This window comes from Miniopterus schreibersii, assembly GCF_964146895.1.
Source record: "Miniopterus schreibersii genome assembly, chromosome: 19".
Classification (NCBI taxonomy): domain Eukaryota; kingdom Metazoa; phylum Chordata; class Mammalia; order Chiroptera; family Miniopteridae; genus Miniopterus; species Miniopterus schreibersii.
The window spans coordinates 23,002,007-23,024,256 of record NC_138119.1 but is presented as its reverse complement, the minus strand read 5'-3'; the positions used below and the strand labels follow the sequence as shown (position 1 = coordinate 23,024,256).

At 34.7% G+C, this 22,250-nt stretch overlaps 1 protein-coding gene across 4 annotated transcripts; it reads left to right on the top strand.

Annotated features, from left to right (window-relative positions):
• Positions 1-25: 25 nt before the first annotated feature.
• TRMT1L (tRNA methyltransferase 1L) lies at positions 26-20,288 on the top strand. 4 transcript variants are annotated; one of them, XM_081121745.1, is made up of 15 exons: positions 26-82; positions 1,495-1,605; positions 2,863-2,976; positions 3,840-3,904; positions 5,448-5,577; positions 6,973-7,096; positions 7,897-7,976; positions 9,588-9,837; positions 10,238-10,450; positions 11,681-11,871; positions 14,726-14,804; positions 16,504-16,670; positions 17,360-17,422; positions 18,844-18,970; positions 19,077-20,288. In XM_081121745.1, exons 4-15 carry the CDS (start codon positions 3,848-3,850, stop codon positions 19,327-19,329), a joined length of 1,734 nt encoding a protein of 577 aa, XP_080977871.1. In that variant the 5' UTR covers positions 26-82; positions 1,495-1,605; positions 2,863-2,976; positions 3,840-3,847; the 3' UTR covers positions 19,330-20,288. The 4 variants fall into 4 exon arrangements, with proteins under 4 accessions (XP_080977871.1, XP_080977868.1, XP_080977870.1 ...); XM_081121742.1 differs by having other exon boundaries at positions 31-503; XM_081121744.1 differs by having other exon boundaries at positions 49-82; positions 5,494-5,577.
• Positions 20,289-22,250: the final 1,962 nt, after the last annotated feature.

The following is a 22,250-nucleotide window of genomic DNA, read 5'->3' as shown; positions in this document are numbered from 1 at the left end:
CATTGGTCGCCGTCCCCAGTTCGCTTCTGCGCAGTGTGCAGTGGCGGCGTAACGCCTTGGGGAAAGGGAAGCGGATGGAACGGTGAATCTCTGCCTCTGGCTTTTAATTTTTCTGCTGACAGGCATTGGTCGCTGGCTCTTCATCTTTTGTCTATTGCACGCATCCCGCCCTCCCCACTTGCTTTCCACTCCTGGGATCCAGCACTCTGGTCATTCACGCCAGTTATCTGACCCCGCCGTGAGCCCCTCCTGGTCCCCGAGCGGGTCTGGCACGGAGGCGGTAACTATGGAGAATATGGCGGAGGAGGAGCTGCAGCCCCAGGAGAAGGAGGAGGTGCCCCCGGCCCAGGTCCCGACCTCGGCCGCGGACGCGGCTCGGGTCCCAGCTCCAGCCCCGGACTCGGCTCCGACTCCGGCCTCGGCTCCAGCTCCAGCCCCTGCCCTGGCTCAGGCTTCGGCCCTGTCCCCGTCCCTAGCCTCTGCCCCTGACGAGGCTGAAAGCAGTAAGTGCAGGAGGCCCAGGTCTTTCTGCTGCAGCAGAAGCCAGAAAGTGCATCTTGCTGGGGAAAGCCCTTCTTCACTGGGATGGTTTTTATGGGGAAAGGAAGGTGTAGAGGAATGGGGGAGGCGGGAGGGGCGCGTGCAGCGCGGCGCGCGGGCGCAGGAGAGGAGAAGGCATGTCCGCAAATCTCGAGGACGCTGCGATGAAGGTTATGTGGAGGCCAGGGATGCTGCAAAATGAACTTGAGGGCTTCTTCGTTAAGGGGGGCCTTTTTCCGGTACAAAAATAGGAAGTTACACCTGATCTGGTAGTTTCCCTCAGCTTCGACACTGAGTCGTTTAAAAAGGGACTTAGGAACCGGGACCACCCGTGTTTACTGTGGTAGACCCTAGCTGCCGAGATTGAGAAACCATCGCTTTCAACTAGGCTTTCTGCCTCGACATACACAAAAAGTTGGTTTTTCTCATTATTTCATTTTCTGTAGCAGCTTGCTTCCGAAAAGAATTTGAGGAGGATGAGTAGTTTAATAGTCAACTAAATTATGGATGTCTTCCCTCAGACAGAAATACCAATTGAGTTTTGTACCTCTTTCCATCAGAAAACTGTTAAAAATTATAGCCCATATTAATCGTTTGTGCTTCTGAATGTGCGTGCATGTTTTCTAAGTGGTGATTTCTTGGACCATAAAGGACTTGAAAAGATTGATGAGTAATATTTTCTTAAGAGTCTTCTGAACATTTTTAAATTTAAGGTTTAAGAACGTTTTTAAAAATTACTTTGTGATCTATAAATTGACCCTTTTTCTCTTTGTGCATTCTGAGGCACACTTGTCATTTTATAACTGGATTCCAGCAGTATTCCCCGTCTTGGTATTAGGATATTACGTTTCAGGAAATAAAACTGTAAAACTCTAGGTGAAGCAATAAATAAAAATGGAACTGAAATAGAGATTGTTAAAGCGTAATTTTCTAATTCTTAAATTTCCTTTTCAGAGAGACACATCTCAATTCAGAGGCAGCTTGCTGACCTAGAGAAGTTAGCTTTTGTAACCGAAGGGGATTTTGACTCTGCTAATTCATTGAACTCAGATAATCTTGATGCAGGTATTTTCATGTTTGTTTTTTTCTTAATTTCTAATGGTTTGTCATCTTTCAACTCATGAAAAGTTTGTTGGGAATAGACTTGTATATTCCATTGAACTAGAACAGTAGTAAATAATTTTTATTCAGGAAACTGATCGGCATCTATATGCAAAGGTGCCGTGGGAATTAGTGATTTTGTAACTCCTCAGGGAAATTACAATCTCATGGATAGATAAGGGTATATGTATTCTATGAGTCAGTCATTGCATTTGGCTATGAATAACAAAAATCCCAAAAATACATTGCCTTAAATATGGAGGCTCATATTCTCTCAAGTAAAATAAGTACCAAGAGAAGCAATTTAGGGCTGGTACAAGAGTTCCACAATACTGTCAATGCCCCAAGCTCCTCTCTCTCTGATTTGCCATCCTTAGTGCTTGGATTCCATCCTTAAGATCACCTCATGGTTTTTTGAAGAAGGCGAAGTATTAAAAAAATAAATAGTGTCTTTACTTACAGTGTGCTATATATGAGATATTTGTTGGATTAAAATTTATTAAGTGGGTTATTGGTTATTTCTATATATTTTTATTGCTTTAAATCTGAATTTAAGGTTTTATTTCTTTTGTGCATTATCAAAGTTTCTATTTAAGATACATTTCTAATTAAATAAGACTTCTATTTTGATGATCCATAATCTTTGAAAGAATATGCTTAATAAAGAAAGACGACTTTACAAATTCAGTAATAGGATACAGTGTTTCTAATCATGGCCTCCAGTCTCAGAATAGCAATTATATTAAATTCCTTCTACTGCTTTGTGTTCCTTCTTCCATTTTTCTAACTCCACATATTAACTGTTTTTGTTGCTGCCAGAATAGCAGAATACCACAGCAGCCACTTACTCTCTCTGCTCAGCTCCTGCCCCTCTGGGAGTGTGACAACTGCTGCCTTTTTCCCCTTCCAAAGTACAGAATGGCTCTCTTTGCCAGGCATTTTGGCTGGAGGGATATATAGGTTATCATTCCTCATCCTTTTTGTTCCCAGTGGCAGCAAGGCTAGCAGCTAGCCACAGAGAGGGGAGTTTTAGGATAAAAATCACTGACCCTGTGCTGAAACAATTACTCCTGAGACAGGGGTGACGTCTCCCTGAAGTTAAGAAAGACATTATCTAAGAAGTGGGGTGGGGTTGGGGTCCCCTCTTTTGTTTTCATTGCTGAATCTAAGCATTAATAGCTAGTATGTTCTGTGCCTTATTGGTTCTTTTTTCTTTATCAGGAAACAAACAGTCTTGTCCATTGTGCCCTAAGGAAAAATTCAGAGCTTGTAACAGCCATAAGCTTCGTCGGCACCTTCAAAATTTACACTGGAAAGTCTCAGTTGAATTTGAAGGTTAGTATTTTTGTGCTTGCTAAAAAATTATGTAAATGAAATTTAAGATTTGATACCAGTTTTGGAATTTCATTGTGAACTTAATCAAGTATTTTAAGTTTAAAATTATGGGGGATTCATACCCTTCTTTTTTTATTTTTTATAATATATCTTTATTGGTTTCAGAGAGAGAAAGGGAGAGGGAGATAGAGAGAGAGAGAGAGAGAGAGAGAAACATCAATGATGAGAGAGAGTCATTGATCAGCTGGGGATTGAGCCTGCAACCTGGGCATGTGCCCTGGCCGGGAATCGAACTGAGATCTCCTGGATCATAGGTCGATGCTCCACCGCTGAGCAACGCCGGCTGGGCTGTACACCTCTTTTAATGTGTTTATTAATAAAAGACCATATTACTGTCTAGGCAATAGCAATATATAACACAAGTAGTTTATTTTGGCAAACACTTATTAAGCATCTGTTCTGTACTGCATATTCTGCTTGGCCCTGGAGGGGTCCACATTTTGAACAGCGTAATAAATGAAGAGTCTTTGTAGCGGCAAATTAGCATAAGGCAAAGATGAAGCCTAAGAAAAAGTCAAGATGGGAGAGAATAGATGATAAAATTGAATTCTAGAGAAGCTAAATAGCTAATCTAAGATAACACAGATAGTCTTGGCAGAACCAGAATTCAAACTTGGGTCTCCTATGTTTTTTATACTACATCATATATAACAAGTAAATTAAGGCAGTTTCATTTAAGTAAATTAATTATGGCATTTACAAATACAAGAATCTGTTATTCTTACAAAATTTGCTAATAATTTTTAATGAAAATTGAATATTTAATGAACAGCAATATCACAACCAACCATTCTTCATTCTAGGTTACAGAATGTGCATCTGTCACTTACCTTGTCGACCAGTGAAACCAAACATTATTGGAGAACAGGTAATCAGTCAGATGTTACCTTTATTTTTAAATTTAGCTTTCTCTAAAGAAAGTGCAATTTTTGCTTGCTTTAAAACTAAAATGTTCATATTCAGCAATAAGGTTTACTTAAAGATTTTGTATCTTGAGTACTTTCAGATTGTCATATTGGGAAAAATATGAAATGCATGAAAAAGAGTTGCTGTATTGAATTTTTCATAGTTTTAGTTTCAGTCAGATAAATTGCTGTCTGTGTTCAAAAGGAAAATTAACTTATTATCTAATTTTAGAATGGAGAGTTTAAATAGAAAGTATTTTTTTTTCTTTTAAAATAAATTTGATCATGGAATAAGCCTTCAGTTTCTGATTTAGTGACTGTGTTGATTCATTCTCATCCTCCTCATGCACTTCCATTTAATTTGTCAAAGGAGAGAATAAGAAACTTTCTGAAATCATTGATAACTTTTTAAAAAATTACATATGTTCACTTTTAGAATAGATTTGACCTTTGGGGAATAAAAGTTATAAAATATTTTTGGTGATACTATCCTAATACATATTAGCTTAATGAGTCTTCATTATTAATTTCCCTTTTGGATCACTAAAAAGAATAAAGTACTGGGGGGAAAAACATTTCTTAAGCAGTAGTCAGGACAATGCTTGGTCCACGAACCTTATTCAAGGTATTCTGAACTTTTAACCACAGTACCATAAGGAATTCTGCAATGTTCATGAATATTCTCTACTTGCTATATGATCCCAAATAAATAGGTAGAAGCATCAAAAGTAGGAAAGAGCCATTGGAGTAGTCTTTTGGTCCTCAGCTATATGAGAAATTGTAAAGTGAGAATTTTTTACTTGGAAAAATAGACTTTTCATTATATCGAGCATTTGGTGTACTGGAACTAGCTCAAATTTCCAGAAATCTTGAAAGCTGGTTACTAAACATAGTCATCATTAAAAATTAAATTATATAAACTTAAAAGTGAATAAATTATATTAAAAACAAAGGTAATGAATACTCAAAGCTCATTATTTCCTATTTTATTACATTTTTCTATTATCTGTGCTCTTACAGTTATTTATATAATATCTACATGGTAGCAGTGCTGTCTTTTCCCAAATACATGTTCAGTGATGTAACGTTGGTAGCTTGAAATTAGAGAGTATTTCTTCTTGAAATTTTAGAGTATTTGTACTACTGAAAGCTGCAAACACTACAAATTAGGACTTAATTTTCCTGGAAAGCCAGTTAAACTGCCAGCACATTGCTGTTAATATACCATTTGTAAGTGCTGCTTATAAGAGGATACAGTTACTTGTTAATTAGAATGAATGGGAGAATCTAAGAAATTAAAATTATAGCCTACTATAAACTAGAATTAAAAAGCATATGTAAATATAGGTAAGGACATAAAGATCCCTTCAGTCACATGGCAAAATTAATACTATCTTCTATACCATTAAACCCAAGACACACTAACAATTTGCAACCTTAAATAAACTTCTATTTCATTGTCTTAGTAACTTATTTATGTATTAAATGAAATACTCTGTTTGATAGATATCCAGTAAAATGGGCGCCCATTATCATTGTATCATTTGTTCAGCAACAATCACCAGAAGAACTGATATGCTAGGACATGTTAGGCGCCATGTGAATAAAGGAGAGACTGAATCCAGGTATACTGCTGGTAAGTTGAGCAATCTCATTAACATGTTAATAAGTAAGTCCTTAAACAATGGTCCAGTTATTCTTTTTAGACATCAGGGAGATAAATGATAGCGGCTTAACTAAATCACTTAGTCAACTACTCCATTATTTCAGGTTTCCTTTTCTCTTTCTGTGAGGCTCCCAACAATGTTTATCTGTCCTCAATGAACAGATATATTTAATAAGTGGGTAGAAAAAAGCAACTGATGCTCAAGTAAGTATAGGTATCTTAGTGAAAGATTATAGGACTGTATTACTAATGATGGCTCCTGCGCCAATGACTGTGTTATACTTGTTGAAACACACTAGAAAAGGTTGTAAAATGACATAAAGACCATTTATTATCCTGAGTGGTATCAAGTTTTATTAGTTATTACTAAGGCAGCCCTTCTCAAGAATTAAGAGTGGAAGCCCTCATGCCCTAAGGCATCCATGTACGTAATGAAGTAATTTCTTTTCTATACATCTAGAATGGTACTATGTACCTTTTAAGAACTGGGAAAAAAATAGTCACTGAAATAATTTTCTGTAGAGCTTAATTTTCTCAGAGTCTAGTTTGAGAAGAGCTAATCTTGTGAGATATGTGATGCCACTTTGGTGGGTATAAAAGAATATATAACAACTCTAGGAAGGGCTACTATTACTTGGCATTGTGAAAAGAGAAGTATGGTTGCTATTTAGTTAACACTCTGATTGTAATATAATCAAATCTAAATATAATCTCAGTTTTCCCCCACATATATTATATATGTCTGATTTCTTAAATATGTGAAACATATGTACATAAATACATCAGTATTTCATTTGGGATTATAGCTAAATGACTCTAATATAAGTGTAGAATTTATTTTTCTTCATAGCTGTTTTAATGTAATTTGTGATTTAAGTCATAATTATGAGAAAGTGTTCTGAAATCTAGCATGTTCAGGAAATAATAGCAATTCTTACTCATGCTGGCTAATGAAATGTAATCATACAAAGATACTACTATTCAAACAATTATCCCACAAGAACATGTAGCAGCCAATCCATGTAAACATAGTGTTTGATGAGTAATAAAGGTATCATAGGATTCAGAGCTATCTTAGGTTGATTGTTCTTTTTTTTGGTTGGTTTTTAGGTTGATTGTTCTTAACTAGGTATCATGTATTGATGTGCAAGGCAGTTATGATTTTAAGTTGATAAACTTTAATTCCCTAGATACTTAACTGAATGTGCAACTACTCTTTTCCAGAGGCAGTGCTGAATAGATCAGTTTTTAACACAAGTAATTACATTAACACATTATTATAAAGGAAAGTTATTTTTTAAATGTATATTGTTTTAAATATTTAAAATTATTTTGTATTTAACTGGAAATATTTTCTCATTGTAGCTTCTGCTGCTAAGCCACTTAATGAAATTTTGAAAGAGTCAGACACAGATGTACAAGTTTGTCCTAACTATTCTGTACCTCAGAAAACAGATTCCTATTTTAATCCCAAAATGAAACTCAATCGGTAAGTAAATTGAGAAAAGGGTTATGGGATGTTTCAAACATTACAAATGTACCCTCTCTTAATCTTTATGTTCCAGTGCAGCGATTTTCTTCCAGTATGCCACAAGAGGCACACTGATATGCCGCAAGAATTTTTAAAACATGCAGTACTTGACTAGTCAGGCGCACTGACCTCTTTTCCCTTAGATCGTCAAATGAAAAAATGACAACAGCTTGCACAACACTAGCCATCTGGTGTGAGTGAATCCAAATTACACCTATTTTTTTGTCCGATTGGCAAAAATATAATATGTAACATTTTTCAGTGTACCGCAGAATTTTAATAATTAGTTTATGTGTGCCATGTGATGAAAAGGTTGAAAATCGCTGTTCTAATGTATTGAAATTTAAAACTAGGTACAGAATAAAAATCATCTATTTTAGCATTTTCTCGGAATGATTATTTTCTCTCTCTTTTTTTTTTTTTTTTTACAAGAGCAGTTCTTTCTCAGAGAGTGAAGTAGAACTAACTGTATATAATTAATGAACAATGCTTTTGTGGGCAAGTTTTATTTATAAAACTTTTATTTATAAAATTTATTTATAAAATCATTATTTATAGTGAATGCTTGGTAATAGAACCCAATTAGATTCATAGTTTAATTTCACAAATTTCTAGTTCTGATATCGTTAAGTAGGGAATATGTTATTAGGCCTCTTTTCAAATAGGAACGCCAGTTCTCATTATTAAATAACATAAAAGCTATAATGATGAAGCCATGGTAGAGTAAAATCATTTCAGATTAATATACTTTTTTCTAGGCAGCTAATATTCTGTACTTTGGCTGCTCTGGCTGAGGAACGAAAGCCTTTGGAATGTCTAGATGCCTTTGGAGCTACTGGTAAGTAATGAAGCTCTTTTGAAACCCAACTTATTAGATTTGCACAGTATCTTTTAGAAAATGTATATAGATATCATAGAATATTTTTTATTGTGGAAAAATTTCTGATGTCTACAAAAGTGGAGAATATAATAAATAAATCCTTTGTATCCATCACTCACTTCACAGTGGAATGTTGTTTAATCTACACATATTGGTGAATTTTCCACTTTTCTTCATGAAATTAATTTCCAGTTTCATACTGTTGTGGTCAGAAAAGATGCATGATATGATTTCAATCCTCTTAAATTTATTAAGACTCATTTTGTGGCCTAAACTGTGATCTATGTTGGAAAATGTCCATGTTCACTTGAGAAAAAAGTATATTCTATTGCTTTTGGATGGAATGTCCTGTAACTATCTGTTAAGTCCATCTGCTCTGTGTCATTTAAGACTCATATTTCCCTACTGATTTTGTGTTTAGATGATCTATCCATTGATTTAAGTGGGATTTTAAAGTTTCCTATCATTGTTTTGCTGTCTGTTTCTCCCTTTAGATCTGTTAATATTTGTTCTATATCTTTAGTTGCTCCTATGCTATATGCATGAATATTTACAGATGTTCTTTCTTCTTGTTGGATTGACCTCTTTATGATTACATAATACCCTTCTTTGTCTCTTATTACAGTCTTTGTTTTAAAGTCTGTTTTGTCTGATAGAAGTATGGCTACTCCATCTTTCTTTTGGTTTCTATTTGCATTGAGTATCTTTTTTCATCCCTTCACTTTCAGTTTGTGTCTGTCCTTAAATCTAAAGTTAGTCTCTTTTAGACAGGGTATAGATGGATCTTGTTTTGCTTTTTTTATTTATTCAGTCGCTCTACGTCTTTTGATTGGAGAATTTAGTCCTTTGACATTTAAAGTAATTATTGATAGGCATGTGCTTATTGCCATTTGTTAACTGTTTTCTAGTTGTTTTTGTAGTTCCTCTTTGTTCCTTTCATCATATCTTGCGCGCTTCCTTTGTGGTTTCATGATTTTATATAATGGCATGTTTATATTCCTTTTTCTTTATCTTTTTTAAAAAAAACTTATTTACTATAAGTTTTTGCTTTGTAGTTATCAGGAAGCTTTATCTGTAACAACCTATTTTAAGTTGATAGCAATTTAAGTTTGATCCCATTATAAACATCAGCATCATTTTGTTTTTGATGTCACATTTTACATCTTTTTTATTTTGTATATCCCTTAACTAATTATTATAATCACAGTTATTTTTACTACTTTTGTCTTTTAACCTTCATACTAGCTTTATAAGTAATTAATCTCCTTTACTATATAATTACCTTTCCAGTGAGATTTAATCTTTCATGTGTGTTCTTGTTATTAATTAGAGATTGTATTTGAACAGGGATCATAGAAAAGTTTTATAAGAAATACTAATGAAAATCTGTAAGACTTTTTTTTGTGATAACTTTTCTTCAGAGGCTTTTAGTGAGAAAGAATTACTTATGAAAATATTAAGATTTTGAAACAATTATATTTTAGAAGTATATTCTATATTATTGTTATACTATTTTATTTTTTAATTATTACAATTTAACAACTTTTTTTCTTTCCCATTTCTCCTAAGGGATAATGGGATTACAGTGGGCAAAACATCTTGGAAATGCAGTCAAGGTTACAATTAATGACTTGAATGAAAACTCTGTGACCTTGATTCAGGAAAACTGCCATTTAAACAAATTGGAAGTGGTGGTGGACAGTAAGGAAAAAGAAGAGAGTGATGATATTCTTGAAGAAGGAGAGGAAAAGCTTGGTAATATTAAGGTGACCAAAATGGATGCCAATGTACTGATGCATTTGAGATCTTTTGATTTCATGTAAGTGAAAAAAATTTGCTGTGTCACTTTCTAAATTGACCTGAGTTTTTTGGGGGGAGGGGGGGGACTTAAAAATTAAGACTGTTGTTTTTTATTTATTTCAGTTGGTACAGTTTCATGTTTTGTTTTTAGCATTGGTCTAAGGAATGCAATAAAAACATTTTCCAGCATTTGAAATAAAATGCCTGAGCATGACAATTTTCCTCTAATCCTGATTTATTTTTACATATCTAACATATTATATGGTCATTTTATTACTTTAAAAGCAGAATTATGTATTTAAAATAGATTTGTAAAGTACTTTTGAACCCATGGAATTTTACTGTTAGAATTAATGACAATCGTATAATTTTGGTTATTAATATGATTTTAAATATGTCTATATTCTTTCTGATTTTAGACACCTAGACCCTTTTGGAACATCTGTGAACTACCTAGATTCTGCATTCAGAAATATAAGAAACCTTGGCATAGTATCAGTGACTTCTACAGATATTAGTTCTTTATATGCTAAGGCACAGCATGTTGCCCGGCGTCACTACGGCTGTAACATTGTCCGAACTGAATATTACAAGGAACTAGCAGCCAGAATTGTTGTAGCTGCAGTGGCAAGGTACCAAACTGCCAGCAGTGTCACACCCTCATATGTCTGGGTACATGATGAAAACGGATTTGAGAGTGCTTGTCTCATTTTTTAAAATATGCACAAAATGCGAATTCTGTATTTCATATCTGTAATCTTCATTTGTTTTGTAATCTTATGTTGTGTCTTTTAAAATTTGATTTGAAAGCTTGTGTTTAAAATAGTTTACCCTCCAGTTAAAAATGTTATTTTTAATAATGTAGTAAGAAAGAGAAGATAAAAATGAAAGTTAATTTTAAATCAGGTATTTCTACAGTGTAGGGTAGATGAAAAGGCAAAGATTGTTTTTACATTTAGGAAAAGTCATTGTTTTATGTTTATCTAATCTTTGTAAACAAATAGTTTGCAAGATGATGGCTTATTAATTTGATTCTGCAAAGTCACCTTGCCTACAAAAAAAGTTCTCTTTCTCATCAGGATTTCTAAACCATTGAAGAAAGGAAGATTTTTTTTGAGCACCTTTTTTTTTCAGAATATTATGCTATATAAATGGACACTGCAAGTATAGATAATGGATGATCAGCCTCAACACTAGTTTCACAGCATTTAGATTGAAATTCCAACTCAGCATAAATTATTAGACTTCATAGATCCTAAGGGTTATTCCTAATTAATTGAAAACTCTTGATGTTCAGTTTATACATGCTAAGGACCTACTTAAAAATGTTTATAACACTAACAAATTCAAGTTAATACATGAGCCAAGTTTAGTGTGTAACTGCAGAGAGAAACCTAAATCCATAAATGGTGCATGAAGTAGAATTTAATCCAAAAGTCTATAAAATTAATACTGTCAAGTACCCTGCCTACTCATGTTTCCCTGAATATTCAGCAGCTAGCATACTACCCTGCATATAGTTAGTACTCAGTAAACATTGTTTGGCAGAAGCTTTTATAGGTAAAAAGGAAGAAAGGTGGTGATGACAAGAAAGTGACATCGAAAACCAGAGAATGTAGTCCTATTGAGAGGCTGTCATAACAGAAAATGTCTAGTTACTGAAGACTGGCAAGCATCCTTTATTTCCTGTTTCAGTTTGTATAGAAGTTATAGTAGTGACTTTTTAAAAGTACTGCTACTAAGAATTGAATTTTCCTTATTTTCCCTTCACCCACCCGTAAGTTACTGTCCAGGTTAGTATTGTCAAAATAATGTCAAAGAAAAGTGATAAGCGCCCAAAATAACTGAAATTTTTTTCCCAGAGCTGCAGCTCGTTGTAACAAAGGCATAGAAGTACTGTTTGCAGTGGCTCTGGAACATTTTGTCTTGGTGGTTGTGAGAGTTTTGAGGGGGCCTACTTCTGCAGATGAAACAGCCAAGAAGATTCAGTATCTGATACATTGTCAGTGGTGTGAAGAGAGAATTTTTCAGAAGGATGGTAATATGGTAGAAGGTAATTCAAGTTTCTTTTGACTGTATATGTGTTTAATTTATGTATAAGCCTCCAGTGACTAGACCTTTATCACATCCCTAATTACACATATTGTCCTTTGATTTTAAAGATGACAGTGCTAACTTTATTTCCTATACTGGATTTCCTTTCATCTACAAACAAGACATTCCTGTGAGTTTAAGTTATTTATCCTGCTATACAATTTATGCCCTTTAGCCCTGCCCTCCTGTATTGAAGCATCTAGAAATAACTAAGTTTCCACTGTCACTGATTTTAGGAACATAAATCAGATTACCTCTTTGTCCAGGCTGTTTCAAATCATTAATTTTATAAAAATAACTTTCATGTTTCTGGCTGAATATCAGAGCCATCAGTTATGAAATTCATTCAGTAAACATTTACTGAGCCTCTACTATCTGCCAGGCCTGGGACCAAGGACAAGGACATGGCTTTTCCCCTCATAAAGCTGTTTCTGTTTCTGCTTTTCTGGGATATAGAAACAGTTGTCATTGTTTTATTAGGTTCTTGGCATTTTTTAATATGGATATTTTTAAAGAACTGTTTTTATATATTAGACTTTAACCCTTGTGATATGGGTTGCAAATATTCTCATTTTGTCACTTGTGTTTGCAAATCTGTTTTTTCAGTCTTGCAGTTTAAAGTTAAGAGAACAACTTTGTATTCTGGATTTTGTCTATAATTAGCACGAGCTTTCTTGTTCAAGGTAGGTTACATTTTACTGAAGAATCTACCTCTTCAGCAGTGATTTGAGAATACCATCTCTTTCTTAAACTGAAGTCCCACATGTATTTGAGTTTGTTTCTGGATTTTCTATTATATTCCAGTGGTTGGATATATTTACACACCTCTACCATCAGCTTTTCTTTTAAAATCGAAATTCGAACCTAGGACATAATCCGAGACTGCAGGGTCTTACCATTTATCCAGCCTTTTCCTTAATTCCCCTCTTCTTGTACACCTCCTCACCCTAAATTCTGACTAATGCTCCTGATTCCATGTCCTCAGTGGTTCAGCTTCACCCACGATTAACTAACTTATCTTAGGGATGGGGGAGACACAGAGCCTGACTGGGTTTTAGAGAAGATCCAGGAGTCCTAATTGAACTTATAATTTTTAACCAGGCGTCTTTCTTGCAGTACCATGGTGCCTATACCTATCTTCAGAGACATTCAGTATCTTCAATTCTCAGGCCTTTCCAGGGTCCCACAGTGTCAGTGGGCTTCCTTTTTTGTTAACCTGTCTACTCATTTCAGGCTTGGGCTTTAGCTTTCTCTGGCCTGAAAAAACAGTTGTCCCCTTGTATATCTGATTCCCACTTCCAAAATTTTATTGGCATTTCTCATCATCTTTTGTTACCTCCTCTCTCATTTTAGTCATCTTTGGGGTTTGATTTGTATTCCATTGCTCTCATTTTAATAATGCTTTAAAAGATAGCAGAGATAAGTGTGTGTTCAGTTCAATTCATTGCATTTAAATAGAAGTCTCCAAATATTTTTGAATTCCTCATCTGAAATTGCCTCTTAGTCTATATACCAATGACATGGAAATACTAGTTTCTTTCTTTATCCTTTCATATTTTGCTACTAGTAATTTGAAATGATAACCTGACCCCCCCAGAGGGGGAATTTGCTGATTCTGACCTAGCACTGAGGGGCAAGGAGCTTGGGAAAAGACATAGGTTTGTATGATAGGAGCATTTTGCAAAGTGCATCAAGAAACAAACATAAAAATTCACGTGTGTGCTGTCTGCCTGTGGTAAGTGGGTGTAACTGACAGAACCATAAATGTAAATCACCTTCATTTGGATAAGACTGCCTATAGTACTTGTAATTATTTAATGATTCCAGGGAAGACTTCTTGAATGTATTCACATAATGTTTGAGGAACATAGTTCTCAACAAAGCTAATCAATGATAACCTTTAAGGCTTAGAGCTAAGTAATACTGAAAAGTAGACCTAGGAAAAGCAGTGACGCTCTGTAAATCTAAAATAAGATCTCACACTGTGTATTATGCCATTTAATGGCATTGAATAACAATGATATCACATAGCAAGAAGCTAAAGACCTATGTCCCTACCACCATAGCCCTGGGTTCTGGACATATCTAGGACTGATCAGATCTGGCCATTCCAAGAAAGTGAATGATCCACCCAGGAATAGCTTGGGAGTGTGGGAGAGAGCCTGATTTAAAATGACTATTCTGGACCTTAAGGGAACTGGAAAAGTTCATGCCAGAATATTGCCCCATCTTAGAAACTGAGTACCTCCCCAATTTCCTTGTGATTCTATCAGGCCTCATTGCTCTTTAAACTGAATTAGATTCTTCTAGCCTCCATTTTGGGGCTGATTATGAATCAGGTCTAGGGAATAGAGTAATTATTTTCTTCCCAATTACAGAAGAGTTAATACATGAGGAATGTCTTTATTTTGATGGGATGGCAGTTATATGGGTATATATATATTTGTCAAAGTTCATCAACCTTTTCACATAAAATGTATACATTTTATTGCATGTAAATTATACCCCAGTCAGGTGATTTTAAAATACAAATACCTTGTGGACTTTATAAGACTTTCTCCTACTTAAGTTATTTCATGTACTAACTAAAAGGTAGTAAAAGTTAGGCCTCTAATCTGCTTGACATGGATTTCTATAATCTCTCCTAAGCTTTAAATAACTCTGATCTATATAATTGAGATTTTATAAAAATAGCCCAATACCTGGCACATAGTAGATTCTCAGTATATAGTAGCTGCAAATTATTATTAATATAACAATTACTACTATGTACACTGTCCTTTCTGCTTTGATTTCTTTTTATTTTTTCACAGAAAACCCATATAGACAGCTACCCTGTAACTGCCATGGAAGCATGCCTGGGAAGACAGCAATAGAACTTGGACCTCTATGGTATGTGTGCAGAAGCGTAATAATACATTCAAAACTGACTTACGTATTGCTTTGGTTGCTGATTTCTGATGTGTGGTAAAAGATAAGCAAATTTTGATTGAATTTTTATAAGTCTAGGCAAATAATTAGGATTCTTCTACCCCTATGAACCAGAGGTGTTTTCTGTTTTCAGATTAGATTTTTTTATACCATTATTCCTCCAAGTTAGTGACAGTGATAAGAGGCAGTGGAATTAGAGAGAAGCCTGGCTGTTCTGCAAACTAGATAATTCATTTCTGAATAGTAAGAATGAGGCTTTTTTTAGTTGATAATTATAGAATTCTAGGGTGTGATTGTAAAGTGATCATAATAACTTTTTATAGAAGAGTCAATGTTAAAAAGTCTTTGAGGAATTAGTTTTAAGAAGGGCGTATGAAAGTAAATGCCTTTTGTTTTAGGTAAAGTTGTTTGATGGGACTCAAGTACAAATTTTTTATGTATGTGTGCTTTTGTACACATAGAGATTCCTAACAGCATTGTGACAAGAATCATGGCAGATATCCACCTCATTAATTTACAGGGTCGAGGTTTAGCCATCTATTAAACCCAAAAATTAACGCAAATGCTAAATATGTTTGTCTGATGCCCATTTTTAAATCTTTATCCCATGTTGTTGTTGTTTTTATGTCTGATTTTTTTAACTTCTTAATTGAATTTATTGGGGTGACACTGGTTAATAAAATTATGTAAGTTTCAGGTGTACAATTCTATATATAATGCATCAGTGCATTCCGTGTATCGTGTGCTCACCACCCCGCCTTGACCCCGTGACCTAGCCAGTCTTACCTTCCGGTGCTCTCACCTGTGTCATCTGCTGCGTGCTGACCCTCCTCCACTGACCTCAGAACTGCAGAAATTAGTTATTCTTAGCAGGCTGTTGGATCCAGAAGGAAGATCTAGCCCAGCTTCCTCATTTTACAGATGAGAAAATTATGACAGTGTTTTTAAGTACTGGCTAAAACTGATCTCCAAAACTTAGCAGCTGAGGCAGGGCAAGAACTCAAGTTTTCTTCCTCCCAGGACTGAGTTCTAAACCATGCATTAGGATTTCCTCACTCAAAGCCATAGTCCTATCTGTGCTCTGATCCAGAAACTCTGCCTCTTTCCCCGCCTCCAATTCAAATTCTTCTTCCTCTTTCAAGTCTCTCCTTACTGTTTCAACCCAAATTACTTCTAAATTCCCTTTTAGTAAATCTTACATTGATCACTCATTTGACTTAAAATCATATATCCTTCCACATGTATTTGCTAGCCCTGATAATAATAGCTACCATTGATTAAGAATATGCATTGTGAAAACCTCTGCATTATATTACGTCCTTGTCTAGATTTATAGGCTTTTATAGGATAACATTGTGTTTTATACTTTGGTGTATTTCACACCTCTGTGTAACACAGGGCTATACAAATTATGAGGGTGCGATAAATTCTTGACTTAACTGTGAATAAAATTTCCTTGACTAGTACTAGTTTGGAGAACTGACATGATAAAAAGGAATGGGGAAAAAGAAAATAAACACATTTAAATTAAATCATAAACTCTTTTTAATTTCAGTAATTACATATCTTAGTTGTGGTAAAATTCTGGAGACATTTTTTAAGACAAACATTTCTCTCAAACCTAATCCTATTTTCTTGATTTTTTGTTTTTGTTTTCTAGGTCAAGTTCCCTCTTTAATACTGGATTTCTCAAAAGAATGCTATTTGAATCTCTTCACCATGGTTTAGATGACATTCAGGCCCTAATAAAGACATTAATCTTTGAGTCAGAGTGTACTCCTCAAAGTCAGTTTTCAGTTCACTCACCTTCAAATCTCAACAAGCAAGGTAAGTAACTGAACACTAGTTTACTAGCTTACAAATTGATTATCCAAATACTCTATATTTTTAAACTTTATTTGTTATAATCAAAAGCAGTATTATTATAAGTAATGTGCTTTAAATCCTCTCTAATGTATCTGATAATAATCTGGTTGCTAATTTTATTTTTAATTGCATAGTTTTCTTCAGGTTTATGTTCAGGGCCTAAAATAATGATTTTATTAAGATAAAAGTATGTATTTTTAAGATTTTAGTAGATTAAAAGTACTAAACATCTGTTGTGATTTTTATTACCCTTACCTGCTTTCTGGAAAGAGAAACCTTAGGGAATTCTGAGAGTCATGTGGCAAAGTGTTTGGTAGTATCCAGTGAGACAGAAACTAAGACATTTATCAGCCAGTAAAACTAAGATTTTTCTCTTATTTTCTCTTTAGTATACATAGGCTTTTTTAGTTTTTATCTGGTCATTGACCTGAGGTTGGGCCTATTGGATATCCTAGCATTTCTCATAAGTCATTAGAAGCAGCAGCTGTGATAGAGGATTAAAAATGTAATTCTTGCCCTGTTTTGCCATAGAATCTATGTATTCATAAAAGCAGTGTGGATATAATTTAGTAAGCTTTACTTAAACTTTGAATTGTTACCTAATAGCATCCTATAAAATATTTTGTGATTCCCATTTGTTTTTATTTTAGAAGAATGTGGTGTATCTATTAAAACTACAGATGATGCCACAGCAGATAATTACATTGCACAAGGTATGTGTATATGTGTGTATGTATATGTACAAATGTATGTATCAGGGGAAAAGGGCAGACGGCGGAAGAGTAGTAGGGGATTTCTTTGGTCTGTTTCAAAGTACATTTTTTTTTTATTATACTGACAATTATAGTAAAACTTGTTTACCTGGCATTTGCACAGTTCAAAGTTTCTATTAACATGTACTCTGTTCACAGTTCTAATATATGGTGCATCCCTTTGAAAGAACTATATACTATCTTGAAAGAACTATGTGAACCAAAATAAGATCAAATTCTATTTGATAAAGATTAAATTTTTTTCTTATTCTTTGAAACTTTTTCATCAACATATAATATATAACAATTCCATTGATTAATCAGAAGACCTATTCTCTAGCCGTAAGAATTTATTATATGGCCTTTCTTATAAATGGGGATATGTGCATACTTTAAAGTATGGTTGTATTAAGCACTGCAAATTCATATCAAAAGGGTGTTAAGATTTATGATGTCAGTGCCTTATGTCTAAGGTTTTGTTTTGCTTTTTAAAAGACAACTTTAGATTCTAAATGCGTTTTGAATACAGGTAAAAGGAAGAAAATAGTGTTAAGGTTGAAGGAGCCGAGGATTATAATTACGAGCTGTAATCTTGTATTAGTTGGTCAACATTCTAGTGTTGCTCTTCAAAGACAAGGAAACTTCAACTCCTATTAATAGCATGTGGTTTAATAACTGCTCTATGTTTTTTCTAATAGTCATGTTCATGTGGCATCTTCAGCTAATTTGCCAACTTTCAAATCACTTTAAAATTATTCTACTCAATTTCTCTGTCAGAGGTACGAAAAAGGCAATATGGTATCCATTGATGAGCATTAGATTTAAGGGCATCATTCGACTTCGTGTTGTTTGTTGTATTACCTTGGGAAGGTTTTGTATTCATTGAAGACCTACAATTAATCAAATTTTGGCATTCGGTAAAGAGTACAAGTATAAAAATGGAAGGGCATTATCCCCAGGAACTTAGAATATAATCTGGGGGGAAAAGATTACACACATAAAAGATCTACACACATGAAACAATAAAAGAAAAGCTAGAACTTAAACTCTGCGGAGGATAGTATTGACAGTAATGAAGTCTGTGAGGTGAAAGGCTCAGAATTCATAAGTAGCTGTCTTCAGGAGATGAGAATAAAGTTGAGGCTCGAAATGAAAAATGGTAAAAAGTAAGTTCTGACTCGGCAGTTATGTCAAAATTACATCAGTGAAGGAGAGTGAAAATGAGAGTATCTTATCCTTACAGTGAGTTCTCGTAAGAATTAAGATTGGATAAATTGAAATGGTGTGTTGTAAGAGGATTTAGACTTGAGATAGCGTATGGTTATAAAAGTACTGGTTTGTAATCTTTAAGAGAATGCTAACTGTGTGTATTTGTGTTTCAGGAAAGAGAAAAGGTAATGAAACAATCACAAATCTAGCCAAGAAGCAAAAGACTGATGTCAGTACTGAGCACCCTCCCTTTTATTACAATGTCCACAGACACAGCATTAAAGGGATGAATATGCCCAAGTAAGATTGCCAGGGAATGGCAGCGTGTATATTTTGTCTTTAAATGACCCTGTGATTTAAATAAAAATTCAACCTCTTTTTTTTTTCTTCCCTTTCCTTGCTGCAGGTTAAAAAAGTTTCTGTGCTATCTTTCTCAAGCAGGCTTTAGAGTAAGCCGAACTCACTTTGACCCAATGGGTGTTCGTACAGATGCACCTCTGATGCAGTTTAAGTCTATCCTTTTAAAGTACAGCACCCCCACCTACACCGGAGGACAGTCAGAGGGCCACGTCCAGTCTACATCAGAAGAAACAGTAGCTGACAGGGTGGAAGTGTCAGTGAATGACAAAGCAGAAGCAAGTGGTTGCAGAAGATGGTAAATGTAGGGAGAGTTTACTCCCAGACGTAACATGGTCGGCCTAGTAGTTCTCTATACCACCTGTAGTTTTTTTCTTTCAATTCAGTGGTGTAAAAATAAAAACAGTGCTGTTTTCATTCAGGAAAGTAGCAGTTTCTAACTTAACTGGTTTGGGAGTTATGCTTTCCAATTTTTTCGTATTTTAAAGACAACTTAAAATTGTAATGAAAACATTTCATATGAAGCCAGGTTTATGAGTGAGATCACCTACTGCTTAATAACTCAGAAAATTCTCACATGCAGAGTGTTTGGAATTTTCTGTATGTCACGGAAGCCATTCTTTATTAATCACATCTCTGCTTAAACTGATGCTGACTAGAATAGGAAGAACAGTGTCCTTTCAGGTCACTGATATTTTCACGATTATGGAGTTAAAATACATTCCTGATTTTAAGAAACCATACCTCTCCCACATTGATCTTTTAATTTCTAGTTTTTGAGAAATTAAATACTTGCCTGATAGAATTACATTTTCTTCTAAGTTTAAGGTCTAGATGACTAACCCCCCCCCCCCCCAAAAAAACCCAAAGTTTTTTTTCAGAGTTTTAGTTCACAGTGTTTGTCAAAGTAAATTAAGACCATTTTCCTAATTATAATCATTGTTCACAAGCACTGAAATTCTCAAAAGATTTTATTAAACAAATTGGGTGATCTCAAGTGCCTCAGTTAACGCACGTATAATATTCCTTCGCTTGGTTGTGCTACCTCAGATGTAAAACATGCCACCTTATTAAGTTATGAAGTAGGATTTTTTGTTATGGGGTGGCTTGTTTTTCTCTTTTAGTGGGCTTTTGTTGTGGTTTTTTGTTTTGTTTTGGTGTTTGTGCTAATTTTTTGTGTAAGTAGCCCAAGCTAACATAATTATGAAAATTAGTTAAAACAAAAGTCTTGTTTCTGTTAATAAATATTGTTCTTGCTTTATTTGAGTATGAGTTTCAATGAAAGGATTTAGTATAAAGTGTAGATTTTTCTCCCAAAGAATTAATCCATATTTACCCTGAAGTATTTGCTAAAGGAAGTAACTTTTTACAAGCATGAAGCTTGGGGGGTGGGGGAGAGTTATAACTGAAGGTTTTACATATACTACGTAAGAAAAAAACACTCCAGTGACATTCACAAAAATCCAGGGAGTGAGGGTTACTACCATCAACGCAGATGATTAATTTAGCAGAAATAAAAGAAAATCTTAGTATTACTGCACAGTCCTAGGAGGATTTTTTCCTTCAATTAATGGAATCATACAGTTTGATAAAATAAAGGAATATGTGAAGTACACATTTATTTCTATTATGACCATAATAAAACTATAATTCTTGCCAATTAAACTCACAAATGAGCACAAAAAGACTTTTTTGTTTGTATAGTTAATAAAAATTGCTATACATCCAAAGGCAAATCAGTACTTGAACCATCTTAGTGTATGTTGTTGAATATCAGTGTCAAATTTTGCTAAATGCTTATCAGCATGACATATTTTGATCAATGATGGAGCTGAGTTTTATACCAGGAGCCTAATTTGATAGAAAGTATGTAAATTACTGTTATTTAAAATGTGTTTCTCTGTATTAACTTCACATATATAGGCAGAATTTCTGAAGAAAGTTTGGTAGGAAGTAGTTTGGAACATCAACCTAAAGAGGAAATACTTTTTAAATTCCCTCTAATTCTACATTAGCCTTGTTTGCATAACAACAGTAGTAATTTGGAACATAAAGTCAGTTGTATCACTCTATTAAAATTTAGTAAACACAAGAAACCAGTTCTTACTCGTCAGGAAACCAGTGTGTTGACTCTGCTAGTTGCTTTTGTCAATACTCTAACTGTAGACTCGGGAAATGGGAGAAGTAACCTAGAAGGGTTTGGGGGTCCATGTGGTAGATTTTGGTTAGAACTCCATTTATCACCTACTTCCATTAAGTCCACTATAAGTGCATGATGTCCTGCTTTGCAGAAATGAGAGTAAGACCAGGTGTTCAGTAATTTCAAAAAGTCTAGGAATTTCTTTCCTTGATGCAAAATAATTGCTCTGGTAAATGGCCACAGGTTACTTTGGAGAAGGCTAAGAGGAATATACATAATATAAACTCATTATGTTATGGCAGGGTCCTTTTTCTCAAAGGGCTCTGGCAATGTGAACTAAGTAAATCAGGCCTGGGATCTTGACTACATAGTGGCTCTAGTCACACCTATAGTTTTCATTTGGATAAATCAAATAGGACCACTTTGGTCTTCTGGATCAGACGATCAATTAGCCAAGGCCAAAAAGTCCTGTTAGACTGTTATAAAGCTTTTCAAAGTGCCAGTTCTCTTCTCACCAGTATATTTCTCAATGACTTGGTAAAGAGAGTCAATCAGGCTCTTATGAGGGATATAGTGAGACGATGGGTGAGTAGATCATACATCATAAATCCTCTCCAACATTCCCCCTTCTAAGTCTTTGAACTTCCAGCCTCCAGAACTATGAAAAATGCATGGTTCAAGCCACCCAGTCTATGGTATTCTAGCAGCCCAAGCTACTAGAAATACATTTATACCATGTTTTATACTTGTTAACTTGACCAGTGCTTATCCCTTTGTATAGATTTACATTACTAATGCCCTTTCATTTCTGCCAAAAGGACTCCTTTAGTATTTCTCGTAAGGTCAGGTATGCTAGGGACAAATTTGTTATGTAGAAATGTCTTAATATCTTTCGTTTTTGAGAAAGAATTTGCTTCATATAGAATTCTTGGTCCACTGCCTTTTCCTTTCAGCACTTTGAATGTCATTCATTACCTCCTGGCCTCCACTTCTTGAGAAGCCAGTTAATCTTATCAAAGATCCCTTGTACACCATGAGTCACTTTTCTTTTGCTGTTTCCAGGAGTTTCTCTGTTACTTAGCA